Raw genomic sequence first — 18,783 nt, forward strand, 5'->3', positions numbered from 1 at the left:
GGCATGGAGTGCAAGGCTTTTCATCTCTGACTCTTGCTTCATTCTCCATGTCCTCTCCACCACTTCCCCACTCAACCCTCACTGCCATTGACCATAACAAATTGCAGCTCATGATCAGCTCTTGCTTGACCGCTGAGCTTCCTCTCTTAAGACTCTGATCCCTCCACCTACCACCAATGTTATATTCAAGTGATACTGAATAAGCTAGCATTCCCGGGTGCACACGTTCTATACTTGCTATTCTCCTGCCTGGAACATCCTTCTTAAATTTTCAAGTTCCTATTCATGCTTCAATTCAGCTTCGATGGTGCCTCTCCTAGAAAGCCTTCCCTGATTTTTTTGAATAAAGTTAATAATTCCCCTTCTCTATTCTACTGTACCTTCTCTCTCTCTGTCTCTCTTCCCTTTGCACTTACTCTGCTTCTCTTTACTTAATACACCATGTATCCATCTCTCTATATTTGACATCCCCTTATAGACTATGTCTTAAAGACAAGAGTCGGGTCTCATTCATTTCTGTATCCTCAGTACCTCCTCAGACAATGCTGTGTGAGAAATACATTAGTTACTCAGTAACTGTCTGTGGAACTGAACTCAAATAAAATTAGGCATTTCCTTTTGTAAATGCCCCATATTTTAAGACAGGGGCTGGAGAACGTATTTTACTTGAGTTACATCTATAGAATGCCACCAATTTAACAATTTCTGAATTGCCACTTCACCTTTCAAATTGTATTATGGATTTCTACATCACTGAGAACTATCCTTATTCAAGTCAGCTATTAATGGATAAGGGCCTGGACCTTTTTCTTTCTTTCTTTTTTTTTTTTGGTAACGAAATGACAATTTTAAAGTTACTTGAAACCATCATTTTATTAAGGAGTTTATAGTCTTCTAAGAAAGTTATACTATTAAGTTGCTGAGCAAACTCTTTTCCATAGACTGAACAAAAGCAAATAACCTTCGGCCCAAGCCACTTTCTGAATTATGATCAATTTCAATTGGCAGGGCTCAGTTAATGAGGTTTTATGGTAGTAAATTACTCAACCTTTATTTCCTTGGAATGCAGAGTTAAAAAAAAAAAAAAACCTGGAAATAAATCCTTTCATGAGGAATACCAAAAGACAGCCATTTTGAGGAGCTCCTGCCTCTGGATTGAACTGCGGTTCAAATAAAATGGCGTCTCCACACCCACTACCCTTCACAGGAGAGTGTGTGCTGCCATCTACTGATGTGAGGCAAGTGCACAGGAGGTCTTGTTTACAATTCCCAATCACAAAACAAGCTTTTCGAGTGACCTCTTTCATCAGAGCCATTGTAATCTGCTTTTATAAATTACACTAAGGAAAGGGGAAAAAAAACCCCCACTGTGACACAATAGGGGAAAAACAGTGACAAAGATCAGCAACTCAAAATCAAAAAGGACAAAAAAAAAATAGCAACACCAAAACAATTTTCCTACCAGGGCAATTTCTTAAATAAGAAGCCAACTCTTCATTTGAAAGTATAAGGATTTAAGAAATGACTAAATAGTAGTATTTGAAAATAGGGTTCATGATGTGGTTTCAGGAAAGCCTATCAGGGTATTTTCCTGCATATTAAGCTAAGTTGAACTCCAACCATTAAAAAGATTATTCCTTTAGCATACTGAGGAGTTTTGATTCCTGAGGAAAAAAAAGCAACACTAATTCTCTAAATTAATATTAGTCCTATCTGAGGGGAAAATTAGAAGAGTTTTGAGTGAGGAATGCTGGAGAAGGGGAGAGACAAGGAGAGGGGGTGATGGTGGGGCCCAAGACAAATTTCCTGCCTTGTACCATTTTGCTGACAGTGCCTTTTGGAAATTTTCTCTAAAACGTAGGGGTTTCTTTATTTTCCAACAGATTCAAACAGACCACAATGAACAAGCCAGACCCAGGCTATCTGTCTGTGTAAAACTGAAAGATGATCTGTTTATTTCAGCTATTAATGATCCCATGGTCTGGCCCCCACAATCAGCATCTGCGTGGAAGAGGGATAGCCTGGCAGCTCTGTGGGCTGGGCTGCCCACCTCACAGTAACTGGATCCCTGAGCCCGAAGAGGGCTGCCCTCCCCGCCTTCCCCGTGCTTATGGTGGGATCCACTCTGGTATGGGCTGTAGGCTCTTCCTCAACCTCTCTGGCTCCCAGCCTCCTCTCCTTTGCCTCTCAGCACAGGCTCCTTTACTCCTTCCCTAAGCTCCAGTGGGGGCCTTGATTCTCTCAATGACTTCTGTATAAGGACCATACATCTTGGCTCATTTCTGGTTTCAAACATTCTGTCCCACTGGAAGACCCCCACTTTTTTATGTTGCAAAATACGGTGGCTCTCATTTGACAAAAATAACACAATGAATTTGTACTACTATTTATTGTGCTAGGTGTCTTCCATACTTCACCTTGTTTAGTCCTCGCCAAATCCCTATCACACTGGTACTATTATTACCTCCATTTTTCAAATGAAGAAACTGAAATTCAGAGGAGTTGAGTGACTGGCCTAAGGACACACAGCTAGTCTGGGCCTATGACTCAGACTCCTTTATGATTCATTCCAAAGCCTGGCCTAGTGTATGATCTTACTAAGGCTTTATACTCATGTAATAAAATGGTAATTACCATTAATTGAGCCCGTACTGTGTACCAGGGACTGTGGCTGAGGTTTTTATGTGCCCTATTCTCATTTAATTATTATTACGACATGAGGTTGGTACTATTAATATCTCCGTATTTTTCTTTTTAGATGAGGAAAAAGAGGTCAAGGAAAGTTAAATAACTTGCCCAAAGTAACACAAGCAAGGGGCTTGTCATTTGAATGTAGGCCTTTCTGACTCCAGTACTTGTCCTCTTAGTCATAGGCTGAGTTACATAAAATCCATCCTATAGACAGAGTCCTGAAATGCAGTTATGATTCTTCTCCCTGATGCTCAGAGGGCTGAAATAAATCATCTGAAGTTATATGGCGAGGCCGTGGCAAAGAGAGAGGGCACACAGGGAGTGCATGCCCAGAGGTGCAGCAGAAGCAGGAAAGACCCACTTTGCAGCCTTTGCAGTATAGCTCAGCCTGGACCCGCTTCATGAAAAGCATTCCCCCATTTTTCTATAGGTTCTCCCTACCAAGATCTGGAAGTGCGAGGTCAGAAAATGAGCCTCCCGAGGCCCGAGCAGCCTCCAACAGAGATGAAAACACCCAATTCTTCATTAAAAAATGTAATCAAAGGCAGTTTTCTCCTCTTCACCATGTTGCTCGGGGCAGGGCAGAATACACGGGCAACGAGAGTGACCACAGCTCCGGCACCATTGCAGTCCGCAAGCAAAGCCAGATTTGGGCCCAAGAGGAGAATGCTTGTCTCTCTGTCGGTCAGTATAAGAAAACCAAAAATGCATCTGCACTCTAATAAATCAATTGAGATTTGCAACAAAGACCCATCACAGTTATTTTTTTATGAAAGCGATGCTGTCAGATTTAAAAAATCTAATAAAATCTCATAGGTCATGTCTACATGTATAAAATAAAGAAAAAATTGAAGTAACTGTCTGAATAACTGAACTGGAATTATCCAGGCAATTCTTTCTTTCTCCTACCCTTTTCCATATACAGACTGTTGGGATATGCAGCAAAGTGGGTTAATAGAACTAGTGTCACTTTTTTTTCTAAGATTTTATTTATTTATTTGACAGAGGGAGAGAGTACAAGAGGGGGGAGGGTCAGAGGGAGAAGCAGACCCCCCGCTGAGCAGGGAGCCCGATGCGGGACTCGATCCCAGGACCCCGGGATCATGACCTGAACCAAAGGCAGTCACTTAACCAACTGAGCCACCCAGGCGCCCCCGAACTAGTGTCACCTTTGAAGGCAAACAGAGTTGAGTTCAAACTCTTGGGCTCGGCCGCTCCCTAGTTTGGCGACCTGGTCGCTTTAGCTTTTTGAGGCTTACTTTCAGCTATCTGTAAATGACGACATTGAAATCCACCCCAAGGTATTGTAATGAAAATTAAACCTTATGACATATGTAAAGTGGCCAGCCCAGAGAGTGCTCAATAGATGCGAATTATTACTACTGTTATTATAGCAAATAGTAGGTATTAGCCCCAGAGGCATATTTAATCACGTAAAGTCAGTTGGCCGAAGTCCCAGTGGTGCCAGTTCCAAATGCTCACTGCCAACCTTGGCATTTCCAAGTACCTTAGCTCATGATGTCTCAACCTCAACACTGCCGACATTCGGGGCTGAATAATTCTTTGTCACAGAAGGGAAGTTGCGGGGGGGGGGGCAGTTGACCTTAGCATTGTAGAGATTCTAGAAACATCCCTAACCACTGGCCACTAGAGGCCAGTAGCGCTCCCTGTGCCATGACTATAAACACGTCTCCAGACATTGCCAAGTATTTCCTGGAGGGGAAGATGGCCCCACAACCATCTATGCAGTCTCCCTGTGGCCTCTAGCTGGAACTGCTCTCTTCTTTTCCTGAGGTCTTCGAGATGGAAATTTGCATGAAACCAGACGGCTTCCTAGTCTCTAATTGTATCACGTTACTGAATCTTATCATCCAAATAAAATTGTAAAAGGTTCCTGATGGCAGGAAATTGTTTTTTCTATGGTTTCCTCCAAAGATTCTTACATAGAACAGACAAGTAGGGACTCAGTCAAGGTACATTTTTTTTTTTTGCTCATTTTTTTTTCATTCATTCACTCAAAAAGCATCAGTTAAGTGCCTTTATGAACCAAGCACTTTACTAGGAGCTGGACATATAGGAAAAGGAGACACAGTCCCTTCCCTTGAGGAGCTCACAAGTCTAAGTGAAAGAGATGGGACTAGTATGGTGTGATTTGCTGCCATAAAGGCAGTAAAGAGGAGGAGCCCTTAACTCACACTGGGAGAGGCAAAGAAGGCTGTCCTGAGGAGGCAACTTTTGAGTTGGGTTTTGAAGGATGAATAGGAGTTAGTGAGATTGGGGGCACCGATTGCAAATAACTAGAAATATGTTAGATGTTTCTGTAGTATGAGTTTTATGACTATGTTTTACAGACCTTTGGCTCTTTTGAGCAGACAATGTCCTTTTCTTAAATCTCTTCGATCCAGAAAGCTAACTGAAAGAGAATTGTTTCGTAAACCTGGAGTGAGTGTGTATGCACAAGCGTGTACACAATAATGACACCAGAGGAGGGAGTTTGCTAGCATTTGCTGGCCCTGCTCCCCTTCTCCACAGAGAAATGCTCCTAAATTAAGGGAAAAGACGATATTACTGTGGCTGTTGGTTTTGACTGACTGCTTTGGGCTTTGAGGTTGACTTATCTATCATGATTGATCAGTTGGGAGACCTTGGGGGATAATCAAAAGATATGTCATCAGATTATTTTATTCCTTTCGGGAGCATCATCTTAAAATAAAACTCAATGTTTAATTCATCGTGTCAAGTTTTCACCTTAACTGATTTTGTCAAGTGAAAATATTTAGTTTCTGTCAAATTTGGAGTGTGGGGGAAGGAGTGATCTGGAATACAGAGCAAGTTCCAACCTTTACATCTTTTGACTTCAGGGAGCCTGCAGTTTATGCAAGGAGGCCAAAACTTTGAAAGAATCAGTTCCCAGGGGCGCCTGGGTGGCTCAGTCGTTAAGCGTCTGCCTCCGGCTCAGGTCACGATCCCCGGGTCCTGGGATCGAGCCCCGCATCGGGCTCCCTGCTCAATGGGAAGCCTGCTTCTCCCTCTCCCACTCCCCCGCTTGTGTTCTCTCTCTCGCTGTGTCTCTCTCTGTGAAATAAATAAATAAAATCTTAAAAAAAAAAATAATCAGTTCCCATTTCACATGTTTTACGAGAGACCATCCCATGAAGCAATGATGGCTAAAAACAAACAAAACAAAACAAAACAAAAAACCCCCAAAACTCACTTAGCTTCTCTAGGATCTCCTCGTCCGTCATCTTGGATTTTTTCCTTTGCCGATCTGTGTTTCTATACAAAGTACTGGAGTTGGCATTCTCAGCAGAAGGTGGTGTGACCTCTTTATTTGGTGCTGCCGGTGAAGCAATGGATTCCAGCACAGAACGAGTGTAGATCTTAAAGATAAGAAAACAAGTTCTACGATAAAAACAGTAGGCCAAGTAAAGGGTATGAAGTCAAGATGCTGTCATGGTCAATGAGGTTTTATTTATTTTTTCATTAAGACAAAATTTTAGAGCAGTTTTTGGTTCACAGTCAAGTTGAGAGGAAGGTACAGATTTCCCATCTACCCCCGTGCCCACACATCATAGCCTCCCTCATTGCCAACACTCCCCCACCCAGAGTGGGACATTCATTACAACTGATGAACCTACATTGATGCGTCATAATCACCCAAAGTCCGTAGTTTACATACTGTCCTCTCTTAAGGTATACATTCTATAGGTTTGGTCAAATGTATAATGACATGCATCTGCCATGAAGGCAATGGAGTTTTGTCACTACCCTAAAAATCCTCTGTGCTCTGCCTATCCATCGCTCCTCCACACCCCAACCCCTACCCCCGATAAGTTTTTAAAGTCAAGTGATTAATTAAGTATTAAACAAGAACTTTAAGTTGCTTCAAATATACTGTCCTTGAAAGCTCTCAGGATTCTGTCTTCTGAGGACCCCATACGTGCTGTGCTAATTCTGGTCTTGGTGCCTCTGCTTAGGCAATTCTTCCTACTCGATTCACATGGATTTCCTTCTCTAATTTAACTTCTGCAGCGATCTTATAACTTAGCACTTTTTGTATGTCCTTTGGTATCATTCTCTAATTGTCATGTACTATCTCGTATCCTCAAAGAGCAACCTCAACCAAGGTCGTACCTGATACTCTAGATCAGGGAACACAGTGAATACTCAAGAGGTAGGAGCTGATTAACTAGATTCTGACTCTACAATGGTTTCAGAGGACATCTTTTGAATCATTTAGAAATAGTCATTTGCGACTTACTGATTTTGTATGCTCGGGTCTTGGTGCAATAACTGGGGGGGGCTCATTGTCATCTTCTTCTTCTTCCTCTTCTTCCTCTTCTTCTTCAGACACAGGTGGAGCCAAAGGAGGCTCTGATGCTGTTTTTGTACTCTTATGACAAAAACAAAGTTTAGAGACCAGGTATTAACTCCCCGTTGTTTTTCTTCAGAAATGAGAAAAGGGAAATGAAATATTTAATCACATAGGGATATGAAAAAAACCACACCTTTTACAAATGAGCAGAGCCATCTACAATTTGGTGGCCAGGACTGCCCACATTCAGAGGTAAATTCAGGCCATGGTTTTAAACATCATGAAATTGCTTTAAAAAATCTTTTTATTTTCCACTGAGCTCAGAAGCAGTGAGCTATTCATTTAATATTTGAAAGTTCAATGTTTTTGAAATCATTGAATAATATATTTTTAAAATGCTACTAGAGCCTTCAATTTGTACTGGGCGGATTGTCAGTTTGCTGACTGATAGTTTGTCAACCAGAAAAGGGCTATTTTGTGCCTGACGATCAGAGCATGCATATAGGTATGGTAGTAATACAGCTCTGCAAATACTCACTAAGTACAAGCAAGCCCATAAATGTTGCTTCCCTGTTCAGCCTCCTGGAAAGAAGCACTCAGAAAGTAACAGACATGAAGATCGAAGGAATATTCATCAACATAAATATTCAGTCTTAACCAACAGGTATAAAATGGTGATTTGCAATGTTAAAAACTGCAGTAACACCACCACCACCAAAAATAACAATAATTGTTGTATCTCGGATCGGTTCTTGATCATTCATATTAATTCAGGGGTAAAAATGGTTCCCCCAAAGCTGAATCTTGAAAGCCCTTTGGCTATGGTTCTCAAAGTGTGGTCCCCAGACCAGCATCACCAGGAACTTGTTAGAAATGCAAAATCTTGGGCTCTATCCACACTAATGAATCATAATTCTGGGAGTGGGCCTAATAGTGTGTTAATGACAAGCCTTCCAGGTGATTCTGGTTCAGGCTCAAGTTTAAAAATCACTGAACGATGACAGAGGTCTGTGCTGTCCATGGTTAATGAATAGTTACAATGTGGCTAGTCTGAATTGAGGTGGGTTGTAAGTGTAAAATATGTATCGCATGTTGAATATGTAACATGAAAAAAATTGTAAAATAGTTCCTTGGTGAAAGACATTTCCTTTTATGTTGCGTATATGTTAAAATGATAATATTCTGAATACACTGGGTTAAGTAAAATATCATTAAAATTAATTTCACCTATTTCTTTTTACTTTTTTTCAGTGTGGCTACTAGAAAATTTAAAGTTATGTATATGGCTTTTATGATATTCATTTCTATTGGAAAGCACGATTATAGATGATTTTTTATTTTGTGTGTGTGTGTGTGTATGTATTGGTTTTTTGTTGATGTCTTTGGGTATACAGGCTCAAGCTAATCCTAAAAAGAATTTTTATTTCTCGAGGACAAAGCTCCTGAGGTAGATACAGGGAGCCCTACTAATAGACATATTACATCAAAGGACCTCAGCCTATGAATAAAATTCAACACGGATCTTCTACAATCATGTATAAACCGATGGTAGAGCTATAAGGTGCAATCATAGATCTAATCGGAGACAGCAAGATTTATCTACTGTGCCAAGGAAGACAACTTAGAATTTATAAAAGAGTATTTGAAAGAATATTTGCTTGCCCTGATATACATACTGAGTGGTTTACAGACTAAAATTCATGTACTTAGTTGATATTGGTTTTCTTATATTTATACACCTATATTTATTCTTAATTTGGCCAAAATAGCTAAGCTATGCTATTGTACCGTGGCTGTGTGGAAAGTGACATGTGTTAATGCCATTAAGTTCTCAGGAAAAAAAAAATTCAGTGGGCAAGCTTAGAAACTGTCTTTAGTTTATTGGTGTTTGCTTTGAGATTATTTTGTTTCAGAAAGTTCTGCTCTATCTTATGCCAGCTGGGATCAAGAATGCACCTAATCATTGTTCATTGGTAGAAGGGCAGAACCTGCATATAAACGGACTACTTTTTATATGGCAAACAAAGCTCGCTTCTCTATTAGGCAATATGCTTCAGAATAGTAAGCTTTCCATGGGCCTATGAAAATATCTGAAGCCAGAAATAAGTCACTGCACTGCCTCCAAAATGTGACAAAAAACTCTAAAACCTAAAGTCATTAATGTCTAATTACATGTCTACGAAGTATAACTATATGTCAACTTCATTTAGTGACTTATAGTTAGTAGCTATGGAAATTTCATTACATTAAAAACCAAATTGTGGATTAGATCGTCTTCTTTAGCAACAGCTCCTGAGTATCATACTGACTTCCAATAAATGATACCTAACCAAAAATTCAGTGTTACTTGTAATCAAATAATTTCAAAATCGATACTTTAAAAAATCACTTCAAAAAGTTTACAGCAAAAAAATTAAGTGGGGTAGAGGAGCCCTTTAATATATTTGGTACAACTCATCATGCAGCCTCCATAAATGAGTGTATACACAGCCTATGAGGATCTAAAAATGGCCCTGGTGGCAAATAAAATGGGCCTAGGTCTAGGCTCCTCAGACTGCTACAAAGACCAATCAGTACTACTGACCAAGCGGTAACCTTGCACATCTCAACGGTGGCTATTTCACTAAAGAACATCCGCCTGCAAAATCTCACTGTTTCTTAACATTCATTACTATCCTCACTCTTCTCATTTCATATGGAGACCTCCCCATCTTCGATGACAGACTAAAGGACTGTTAGAAAACCTAAAGTCTTTCATCTTCTGAAGGTTTGTGGGGCAGGAGGAAGACCAATGTTTCTGTTTATCTGGGACCAGACACTATACTGTCAGGTTGGCTGGTTGGTTAGAAAGAATGTGTGGCCTTCAGGGGACACTGTTTTTTTAAGATTTTATTTATTTATTTATTTATTTAATTTATTTTTTTCTAAAGATTTTATTTATTTATTCATGAGAGACAGAGGGAGAGAGAGAGGGAGAGAGAGAGAGAGAGAGAGAGAGAGAAGCAGAGGGAGAAGCAGGCTCCCAAGGAGCAGGGAGCCGATGCGGGACTTGATCCCAGGACCCTGGGATCATGACCTGAACCGAAGGCAGACGCCCAACCATCTGAGCCACCCATTTATTTGACACACACACACACACAGAGAGAGAGAGAGAGAGTGGGTGAGCATGCATAAGCAGGGGGAGCGGCAGGCAGAGGGAGAGGGAGAAGCAGGCTCCCCACCGAGCAGAGAACCCAATGTGGGGCTCAATCCCCGGACCCTGGGATCATGACTTGAGCCGAAGGCAGATGCTTAACCGAATGACCCACCCAGGTGCCCCAGGCGACATTATGTTTTGCAGGATGGTTGGGCCAGGGAACATTAGTTGACCTAGTAACACCAGGCTTTGGTCCTGAGAACTGAAATCAACATAATTTCCTGGCCCCATGTTAAGTAAGACCAGGACCGGGCATATTTTCCCATCCCTGTGTAATAATACTGGGGCTGGGCATACTTTCTTTTCCTTGTGTTAAACAGCATCAAGTGAGAGCATATTTTCCTGTTCTTATGTTAAACAATACTGAGAACAAGCAAAACTAGCAGCTTCTTACTTCAAGAAATGCTTGCTCTTGGAAGATACGACTGAACCAACTGAAGTATTTTGCTTAGTAAGAATAACAGCTTGCTCACCAAGACTCTCCTGAAGACTCTCACTTCACCAACCTAAAGCTATTTAATCACAAACGCTGCACAATCCTAACCTGTTCCTTGCCTTGTAAGACCTGCTTTAAAATCACATAGCCACGGGGCGCCTGGGGGACTCAGTGGGTTAAGTGTCGGACTCTGGATTTCCGCTCAGGTCATGACCTCAGGGGCCTGAGACTGAGCCCCTCATGGGGCTCTGAGCTCATGGGTAAGTCTGCTTTTCTCCCTCATTCTTCCTTTGCCCATCACCCCCCCATCTCTCTCTCAAATAAATAAATAAATCTTTAAAAATAAAATCAAGGGCCGCCTGGGTGGCTCAGTCAGTTAAGTGTCTGCCTTCAGCTCAAGTCATGATCCCAGGGTCCGGGGATGGAGCCCCATGTCAGGCTCCCTGCTCAGCAGGGCGTCTGCTTCTCCCTCTCTCTCTGCCCCTGCTCCTGCTCTCTCTCTCTCATGCGTGCACTCTCACTCTCTAATAAATAAATAAGTAAAATCTTAAAATAAAATAAAATGAAATCACATAGCCATGCTCTAAAACCCTATAAATGTTCTCCCCTAACAGCCCCGTTCTAAGACACTGCTAAAACTCTACAAAGGGAGGGCTCTTCCTTGCTGCTAGAGTTTAATAAACAGCTTTGCCTATTAACAGGTTTTTCTGGTGGTCTTTTTGGGAGTCACAGGTATAATGTCGCTACACTCTTCCTTCTAGGCTGAGAATGACTATGTCTGTCTAAACTTGAAAATAATATAGATAGGTACTCTGGTTTCTCTTCAGATGATAACCGGAGGGGAGGTGTGTGGGGGGTTGGGTGAAATAGGGCATAGCAATTCAGGAGGGCAATTGTCGTGATGAGGGTCTGGTGTCCTATGGAAGTGCTGAATCACTACATTGTACACCTGAAACTCGTATTAATTACGCTGTATGTTAATGGGAATCAAACCAGCAAGTAAAGACTATTTTTGTCTTACTGAAAATTTGTGATACTCTTCTTGTGCCACACGGTGGGGCAAGGGAGGTAATTCTTTACTTGCGCGGGGTCCTGGAGTCTTTTAGAACTCTCAAGTGTTTGGCTGATCTCTCCAGAAGCATACAGGTAGGTATGTGCTTTTCCATATCATTTCAAGGGTTCAGAGATCTTTATAAAGCCCATCCGTATGGACTCTAAGTTACAAACCCTGCTCTAGAGCATACACTAGCTAGAGGAACTACCTTAGGAAACTCTTCTTTCTTTGAGCTTCCATGTTAAAGGTCAAAGGAATTAGAAGGACCTTGGAGTCTCCAGATCATGGGAAGCGTGGTCTGTGGTGCTTGTTTAAGATGCAGATTTCAGGGTTCCATTCCATTTTGACTTGTGCCTTCTCTAGGCAGTTCTGCTACACACTGAAGTAAAGGGACTACTAATCTAGATGAACAAAATAAACCAGTACTTCGAATCGAAAGCTCAATCTGTGTCAACTGTATACCCAGGTTCTCTGGGCACAAATCATGATGTATTCATAGTATTGTTGCTACCTTCCACTCAAAATACTAGTCCAGGATTCTAAATGCATTACTTTACTCTCAATGGTCCAATACAAATATAAAATTTTAAAGTAGCCTGCAATTTAAGAGTAGATCCCTGAACAGTATTTAGCATTTAATACACTCATATCAAAGAAGCTACTACGAGTGAGCAGTAAAGCAGATGTCATAGGACTATGGGAGGTATTGCTGAATTCAATATTAATGACGTAGTCACTCATTTAAAATATTTAGTGACTACAACACTGCTTCTGTGGTAATTCCCACCCAGGCTATTAGAGGATGCCAAAACTGGTAATCAGTTTAGGCTATGTCTATAAGGGACTGGCCAATCCCATTAAATCAGATCTTACAGGATAGCTAGCTGAGTCTACTTGGGAGTGTTTCTAATGCAAGAAAGCATAAGCACCATCAAGGCAATCTCCTCCTGGAACCATAAGGAGAGCACGGGGTTCTCTCAATTCCCCATTCCTAAGTAGCTGAGTCCCACTGAAGGGATCCAATCTAAACTTAAGGTTCTAATCCAGTCCATTCGATCAACAGAAACCCAGCCTCTGGGCGCCTGGGTGGCTCAGTCATTAAGCGTCTGACTTTGGCTCAGGTATCCTGGGATCAGGACCTCAGGGTCCTGGGATCGAGCCCCGCATCAGGCTCCCTGCTCAGGGGGAAGCCTGCTTCTCCCTCTCCCACTCCCCGTTTTGTGTTCTCTCTCTCGCTGTGTCTCTCTCTTTCAAATAAATAAATAAAATCTTAAAAAAAAAAAAGAAACCCAGCCTCGGTTAAACAGTTTAATCAGTATCTCCACCTGGGAGTCCTGCCAGCCCTTCAAACTCCAAACTGTCCAATAGGAAACTCAGCATCTGCTCACGGAAATTTGTAACTCCCAAAGGATGGCATCCTCACCCTTTTGGCTACCCTTGTATCATTTGAAGCCTGCAGTCACCTTTGACCTTGACCCTTCCTCCAACATCCAATCAATAACCTAAACACTTGAACCTCATCTCCATTCCTGCTGCCACCATCTCCCCTAGGCCCTCGTCACCTACGGCTTGGATGCTTGTGCAACTCCTCCAGCTGGTCTCCCCTTCACCCAGCCTCACCCTCCGCCCTTAATTCACTCTGGACATTTGCTATTAGGTTAACTGTTCCCAAAGCATAAGCTTTCATTGCCTAATTCTCCTGTTCCAAAAAACTCCAAGGGCTTCCCAATGTATACCGGAAAAGGCCAGATTTCTTTTTTTTTTTTTAATTTAAAGTTTACTTAGTTAACATACCATGCAATATTGGCTTCCAGAGTAGAATTTAGTGATTCATCACTTACACACAACACCCAGTGCTCATCACGACAAGTGCCCTCCTTAATGCCCATCACCCCTCTAGCCTATCCCCCCACCCACCTCCCTCCATCAACGCTCAGTTTGTTTTCTACCGTTAAGAGTCTCTTATGGTTGGTTTCCTCTTCTCCCTTTGCCCGCCCCCTTCCCATATGTTCATCTGTTTTGTTTCTTAAATTCCACATATGAGTGAGATAATATGATGTTTGTCTTTCTCTGACTGACTTACTTCACTTAGCATAACACACTCTAGCTCCATCCACATTGTTGCAAATAGAGCAGATTTCTTGGAATACCATTTAAGGGCCGCTATGATTTGGCTCCAACTTAATGTTCAAGGCGTAATTCCTATGATTCCTTTTCTTGCATCTGTCTTCATTCAAAACCACACCATTTTGTCCCCACGTTCTCCTCACTACTGTGCCCTTTCTTATGTTTTTCCTTTTGCTTAGAATGCCCTTCTCCGTCTGTTCCAGATCCAAATCCCCTCGGACCTTCACGATCTAGCTCAAATGTGACCTGTTATATGAAGCATTTTCCAACTCAACATTCAACAAATATGTACCAAGTACCTACTTTGTACCAGGCACTGAGCTTTAAGCCCTTTGAGACAAGAGCCTGCTTCCTTTTTCCTACCCAGCTGAAAGTAATCTCTTTTCTCTGAGTTCTCATAGCAAATGGACATATTTTGTGGTATGTAACATGGTCCATATTATACTGTGTTTCTTGATGTGCATACTTCTCTTCCCTTACCAGAATGAGCTCCAGATTTCCTAGCGCTTGTAAGGAGGCACTCGATAAATATATGTGAAAAAAGTAAATATCCAGTTGTTTCATCTCCAAACAGTGAGAACATCATTTTTTTCCTGATTTGGTGGAATATTTTGATCATTATGTAGATTTAGTTTGAATTCCACAAGCAGAACCAGTAGAAGCAAGTTCAAAAGAAAGGGACAGTAGTTCAGGAGATATAAACTGTTGACAAAAATAAAAACCAATCTACCGACCATCCTAACAGGTTAGCGTTTAAAATAACTGACCTACCTAACTAAAAAAAAAAAATACTATTTCTTTGCCAGAATACCCAGCTTGTATTTATTATATAATAATGATATTAAGTAAATCAAGGGAGGAGAGGTAAGTATTCAGCATGGAAGGTTGGAATTTTTGCTTTAGCTTACATTTAATAAACATATAGCCTGTGCTAGGTAGTATACTAAGTATATTATATGCATTATCACATTCAATACTCATACAATAAGACTAAACACCTATGTCCAGAGCCTTCATTCTTTTTTTATTTTTATATTTAATTGTGGTAAAATATACATGACATAAAGGTTACCATCTTAGCCATTTTAAATGTACAGTTGAGTAGTGCTAAGTATATTCACACTGTTGTGCAAGCAATCTCCAGAACTCTTTTCATCTTGCAAAAACAGAATTCAGTATACAGAGTATTCTGTATCTCCTATGAGTAGAATCATACAGCATTTGTCTTTTCATGACTGGATTATTTCACTTGGCATAATGTCTTCAAGTTTCATCCATGTGCTAGCATGTGTCAATGGTCAGAATGTCCTTCCTTTTTTTTTTTTTTTTAAAGTAGGCTCCATGCTCAGTGTGGAGCCCAACATGGGGCTTGACATCATGACCCTGAGATCAAGACCTGAGCTGAGATCAAGACCTGAGCCAGTATCAAGAGTCGCATGCCCAACAGACTAAGCAACCCAGGTGCCCCAGAATGTCCTTCCCTCTTAAGGCTGAATAATATTCCATGGCATGGATATACCACATTTATTTATCCATATGTCTGTTGATGGGCACATGGGTTGCTCCCACCTTTTGTACATTGTGAATAATGCTGCTATGAACATGCGTGTATAAAAAATGTTTGAAAACCTGCTGTCAATTCTTTTGGGTATCAATCCAGATGTGGGATTGCTGGATCACATGGCAATTCTATTATTAATTTTTGAGGAACTGCCACAGTATTTCATAGCCTTTACTTGTTATCACTAATGATCTACTGCTATCACACTTGTCACCCAGGGTGACATCAAGTGGGCCAGCATCTGTCCTCTATAAAAGGTTGATTATCCAGGACTCTATGAATCAACAGTTAGGAAACTCTCACTAATGCTAATTATTTCAAAATAAAACCACACTAAGTAAGCCTTTTCTAGGATAATTGTCTATCTAATGCCTATGGGTATTCTTGCAGATACTCTATCATTTCTAAGAACTTTGAACTAGGTTACTTATTTTCTAGTCACTTCTTTGATCAGACTATCTACGTGAGTTTGGGCAAAGTCACCTCCCCCACTGCATCTCAGTTTATTGGAACAGGTGACGCTCAGAAGTATAGTGGTATGACCTCAGATGAGTTATTTTACCTCTCTGAACCTCACCTATAAAATGGAGACAATGATAAGACTTCCCTCATCTGGTTACAAGAAAGGTTAAGTGAATGTAAAATGTTATCATCCGAGTGCCTGGCACATTGTAAGTGTTGAGTAAAGAGAAGCCACTATCAAGATGACTATTATTTTCATGATTCTTTGTATAAGAGAAATAGAAACATTTATCTACATAAAGATGTATACATGCATGTTCATAGTAGTGTTGTCTGCAAGAGCCAAAAACTGTCAATGGTCCAGAAATCCTTCAATGGGTAAATTATTAAAACAAACAGTGGTACATCCACACCATGGAATACTACTTTGCAAGAAAAAGGAACAAACTACTAATAACGCACAACTTGGATGAACCCTAAGAGCATTATGCTGAGTGAAAAAAGCCAATCCCCAAAGGTCGTATACTGTATTATTTTGTGTACATGAAATGTCTAGAAAGACAAATCCCGTAATACCAGATCAGTGACTGCCTGGGGCTAGGGTGGGATGGGGAATAGCTGTAAGCAGGTATAAGGGATCTTAGGAGGTGATGAAAGTATTCTAAAGCTGGATCGTGGCAATGGTAGTGCTGGTATATACATTTACCTAAACTCATCAAACTATACACTTAAAAATGAGTGAATTTTATAGATTTAAGTTATACCTTTAAAAGACTTTTTTTTTTTTTTAAAGACTCTCTATCTAAACTGAATCTATGTGACGGTATTCTGTTGGACTGCCAGAAACACTGATCACTCCAAACCATTTTCCGTTTTTCACTTACCGAGGGATGGGCTGCTATGTATCCATGTGCGCTTTTATCTGGAAAGTAAAGATAAAGATGTCACCTTTATTTCATGAAGCCTGCCTCACTTAGAGACCAGGGTTAACAAAAAATTAACCTGCATGCCTTTGACCAGAAGGAAATTCTCCAGTTCAGTATTGAATAGATACTATGACACATGACATCACTGTTCTGAAAATAGCTCACACCCTTGCCCCCTCACATGTCATTTTATAGACCTTAATGAAGGCCTCCAGCAAATCTCATCTATATGGAGGAATATCAAGATCAGCTACTCCTTTCTTTTTTAAGATCTTATTTATTTGAGAGAGAGTGCATGCGAGTGCTAACGTGTGTGCAAGCAGGGGGAGGGGCAGAGGGAGAGGGAGAGGGAGAGAGAGCCCTCAAGCAGACTACCCGCTGAGCACAGAACCCAGTGCAGGGCTTGATCCCAGGACCTTGAGATTGTGACCTGAGCCAAAATCAAGAGTTGGATGCTTAACCAACTGAGTCACCAAGGTGCCCCAAGATTACCTACTCTTGGTTGGTATGAGTCTATACACCTATATCCAGAATGTCTCCCCTACTTCCTCCCTCCCTCCCTCCTCCTCCACCCTCCCTTTCACCCTGCCTTCCTTCCTTTCTCTTTCTCCTTCCTCCCACCTCCTCCCACCCTATTCCTCGGTCTCCAACACTAGAGCATCCATGGAGTGTCTGGTGAGTTTTACGCAGCTCAGAGAAATACTGGAACGAAACACTTTTGGTTCTGGTCACCTGTGGTTCTCCAGTGAACCCGGAGGACAGTTCTAGACTTCCTTACGTTAATTAAGCCCTGTTTGAAGTGTCACTAGGATCTCTGAGACATTTCACTCTACGTGGAAGACTAAATATCATAAAACCTCTCCTTGCTGGCTTTTTTTCTTTTTGGTTTCCTGCTCTGGAGAATAGCAGTTAAGCTATATTCTCAGTTAAAAATGTCCCGTGGAGCCCGTGAATTACTATACGCCTTAAGTTTGGGCTTTGACATGTCTTATGACCAAATGAGACACTCCTCCCCTTCCAAGTGTCCCCTTGCCCCATCCTTGAAGATATTTCAAGCCTGCGCTATGTTAAAACCAATGCCAAGAGGTAGGGGCTCTTTACAGGTGGGCCACTAATGATAGGATGCTCTTCTTTTTTTAGATGTTAAATAATAAGTTGTTCTAGAGAGGCACCCCAGATCATCTTTCTCAAAATGCAAAAATATTGTCTGGCACATATTTTTCAGTTGCTTATAGTGCAAATGTGAACCTCAAAGCTTCAAACAAAGGCTAGGTCTACGTGCTAGCAACTGAAGTCAGGATTTGGCAGGAACATGGCCATTTCGATTTCTTATAAATAGCCAGACATGATTTCTTTTTTTAAGCCTGATTTTGAGGTTGGATCAAAATAGCCTGGCAACCACAAAATGCATGCTGTATCATTAGGGTCCAATTCAATGAATCGGAGGGATAAAAAAACTTCAGGAGATCATGGCTGGATCCATACACCTCTTATCTCATGGACACATCACAAGGCCTGATCCTACGTGACTAAGTGTCGTCTTCATGCCAGTGCAGAGACCAAACATTTGTAATTGCTGATTCAACCTGACAACTGCTGCTTCACTGAGCAATTAATTCCCCCTACTTGAGTTCTAAAAACAACCAAGTGGTAAACCTCCTCATATCAACTTCACCTTCCAACCCATCTTTCGATTTACTGCCGCTGAAGTCATTTGGAGAAGGCACTAGGACTGGCTTGAGATGCCCTACAGGCATTCTGTTCTAATCCTGAGGCTCTGAGATGGGAATTCCTTCTTCTCTCTTTGATGCCTTGGATTTCCTCTTACCTCCTGACGTAAAGCTCATGTATTTCTGGTTGTTGACCGTTTCTTTGGAATCGTAGAATTTGAGAACATCCAGGACAGCTTGCGGGTTCTTCTTCTGTTCCAGTTTTGTTATGTTGGAGGTTTGGAGTAACCGTGCCCACTGCTCAGGGATTCCCTGTGGACAACCAGAGGGAGAGAATGGCAGCTC

General features: G+C 41.3%; 1 protein-coding gene across 5 annotated transcripts in view; it reads right to left on the bottom strand.

Moving 5' to 3' along the window:
• The window catches only part of PAK3 (p21 (RAC1) activated kinase 3), an 87,452-nt gene that overhangs the window by 43,828 nt on the left and 24,841 nt on the right, over window positions 1-18,783 (bottom strand). For all 5 annotated transcript variants that reach the window (XM_028092282.2, XM_028092281.2, XM_028092280.2 and 2 more), the window contains 4 exons: window positions 18,597-18,750; window positions 16,727-16,764; window positions 6,953-7,084; window positions 5,906-6,071 (listed from right to left, as the gene is read on the bottom strand). In XM_028092282.2, coding sequence (XP_027948083.1) covers window positions 5,906-6,071; window positions 6,953-7,084; window positions 16,727-16,764; window positions 18,597-18,750 — 490 coding nt within the window. The remainder of the gene's footprint in view (window positions 1-5,905; window positions 6,072-6,952; window positions 7,085-16,726; window positions 16,765-18,596; window positions 18,751-18,783) is intronic.

This window comes from Eumetopias jubatus, unplaced genomic scaffold (assembly GCF_037043125.1).
Source record: "Eumetopias jubatus isolate StellerSeaLion01/CBP00866 unplaced genomic scaffold, mEumJub1_p1.0 scaffold_11, whole genome shotgun sequence".
Taxonomy (NCBI): Eukaryota; Metazoa; Chordata; class Mammalia; order Carnivora; family Otariidae; genus Eumetopias; species Eumetopias jubatus.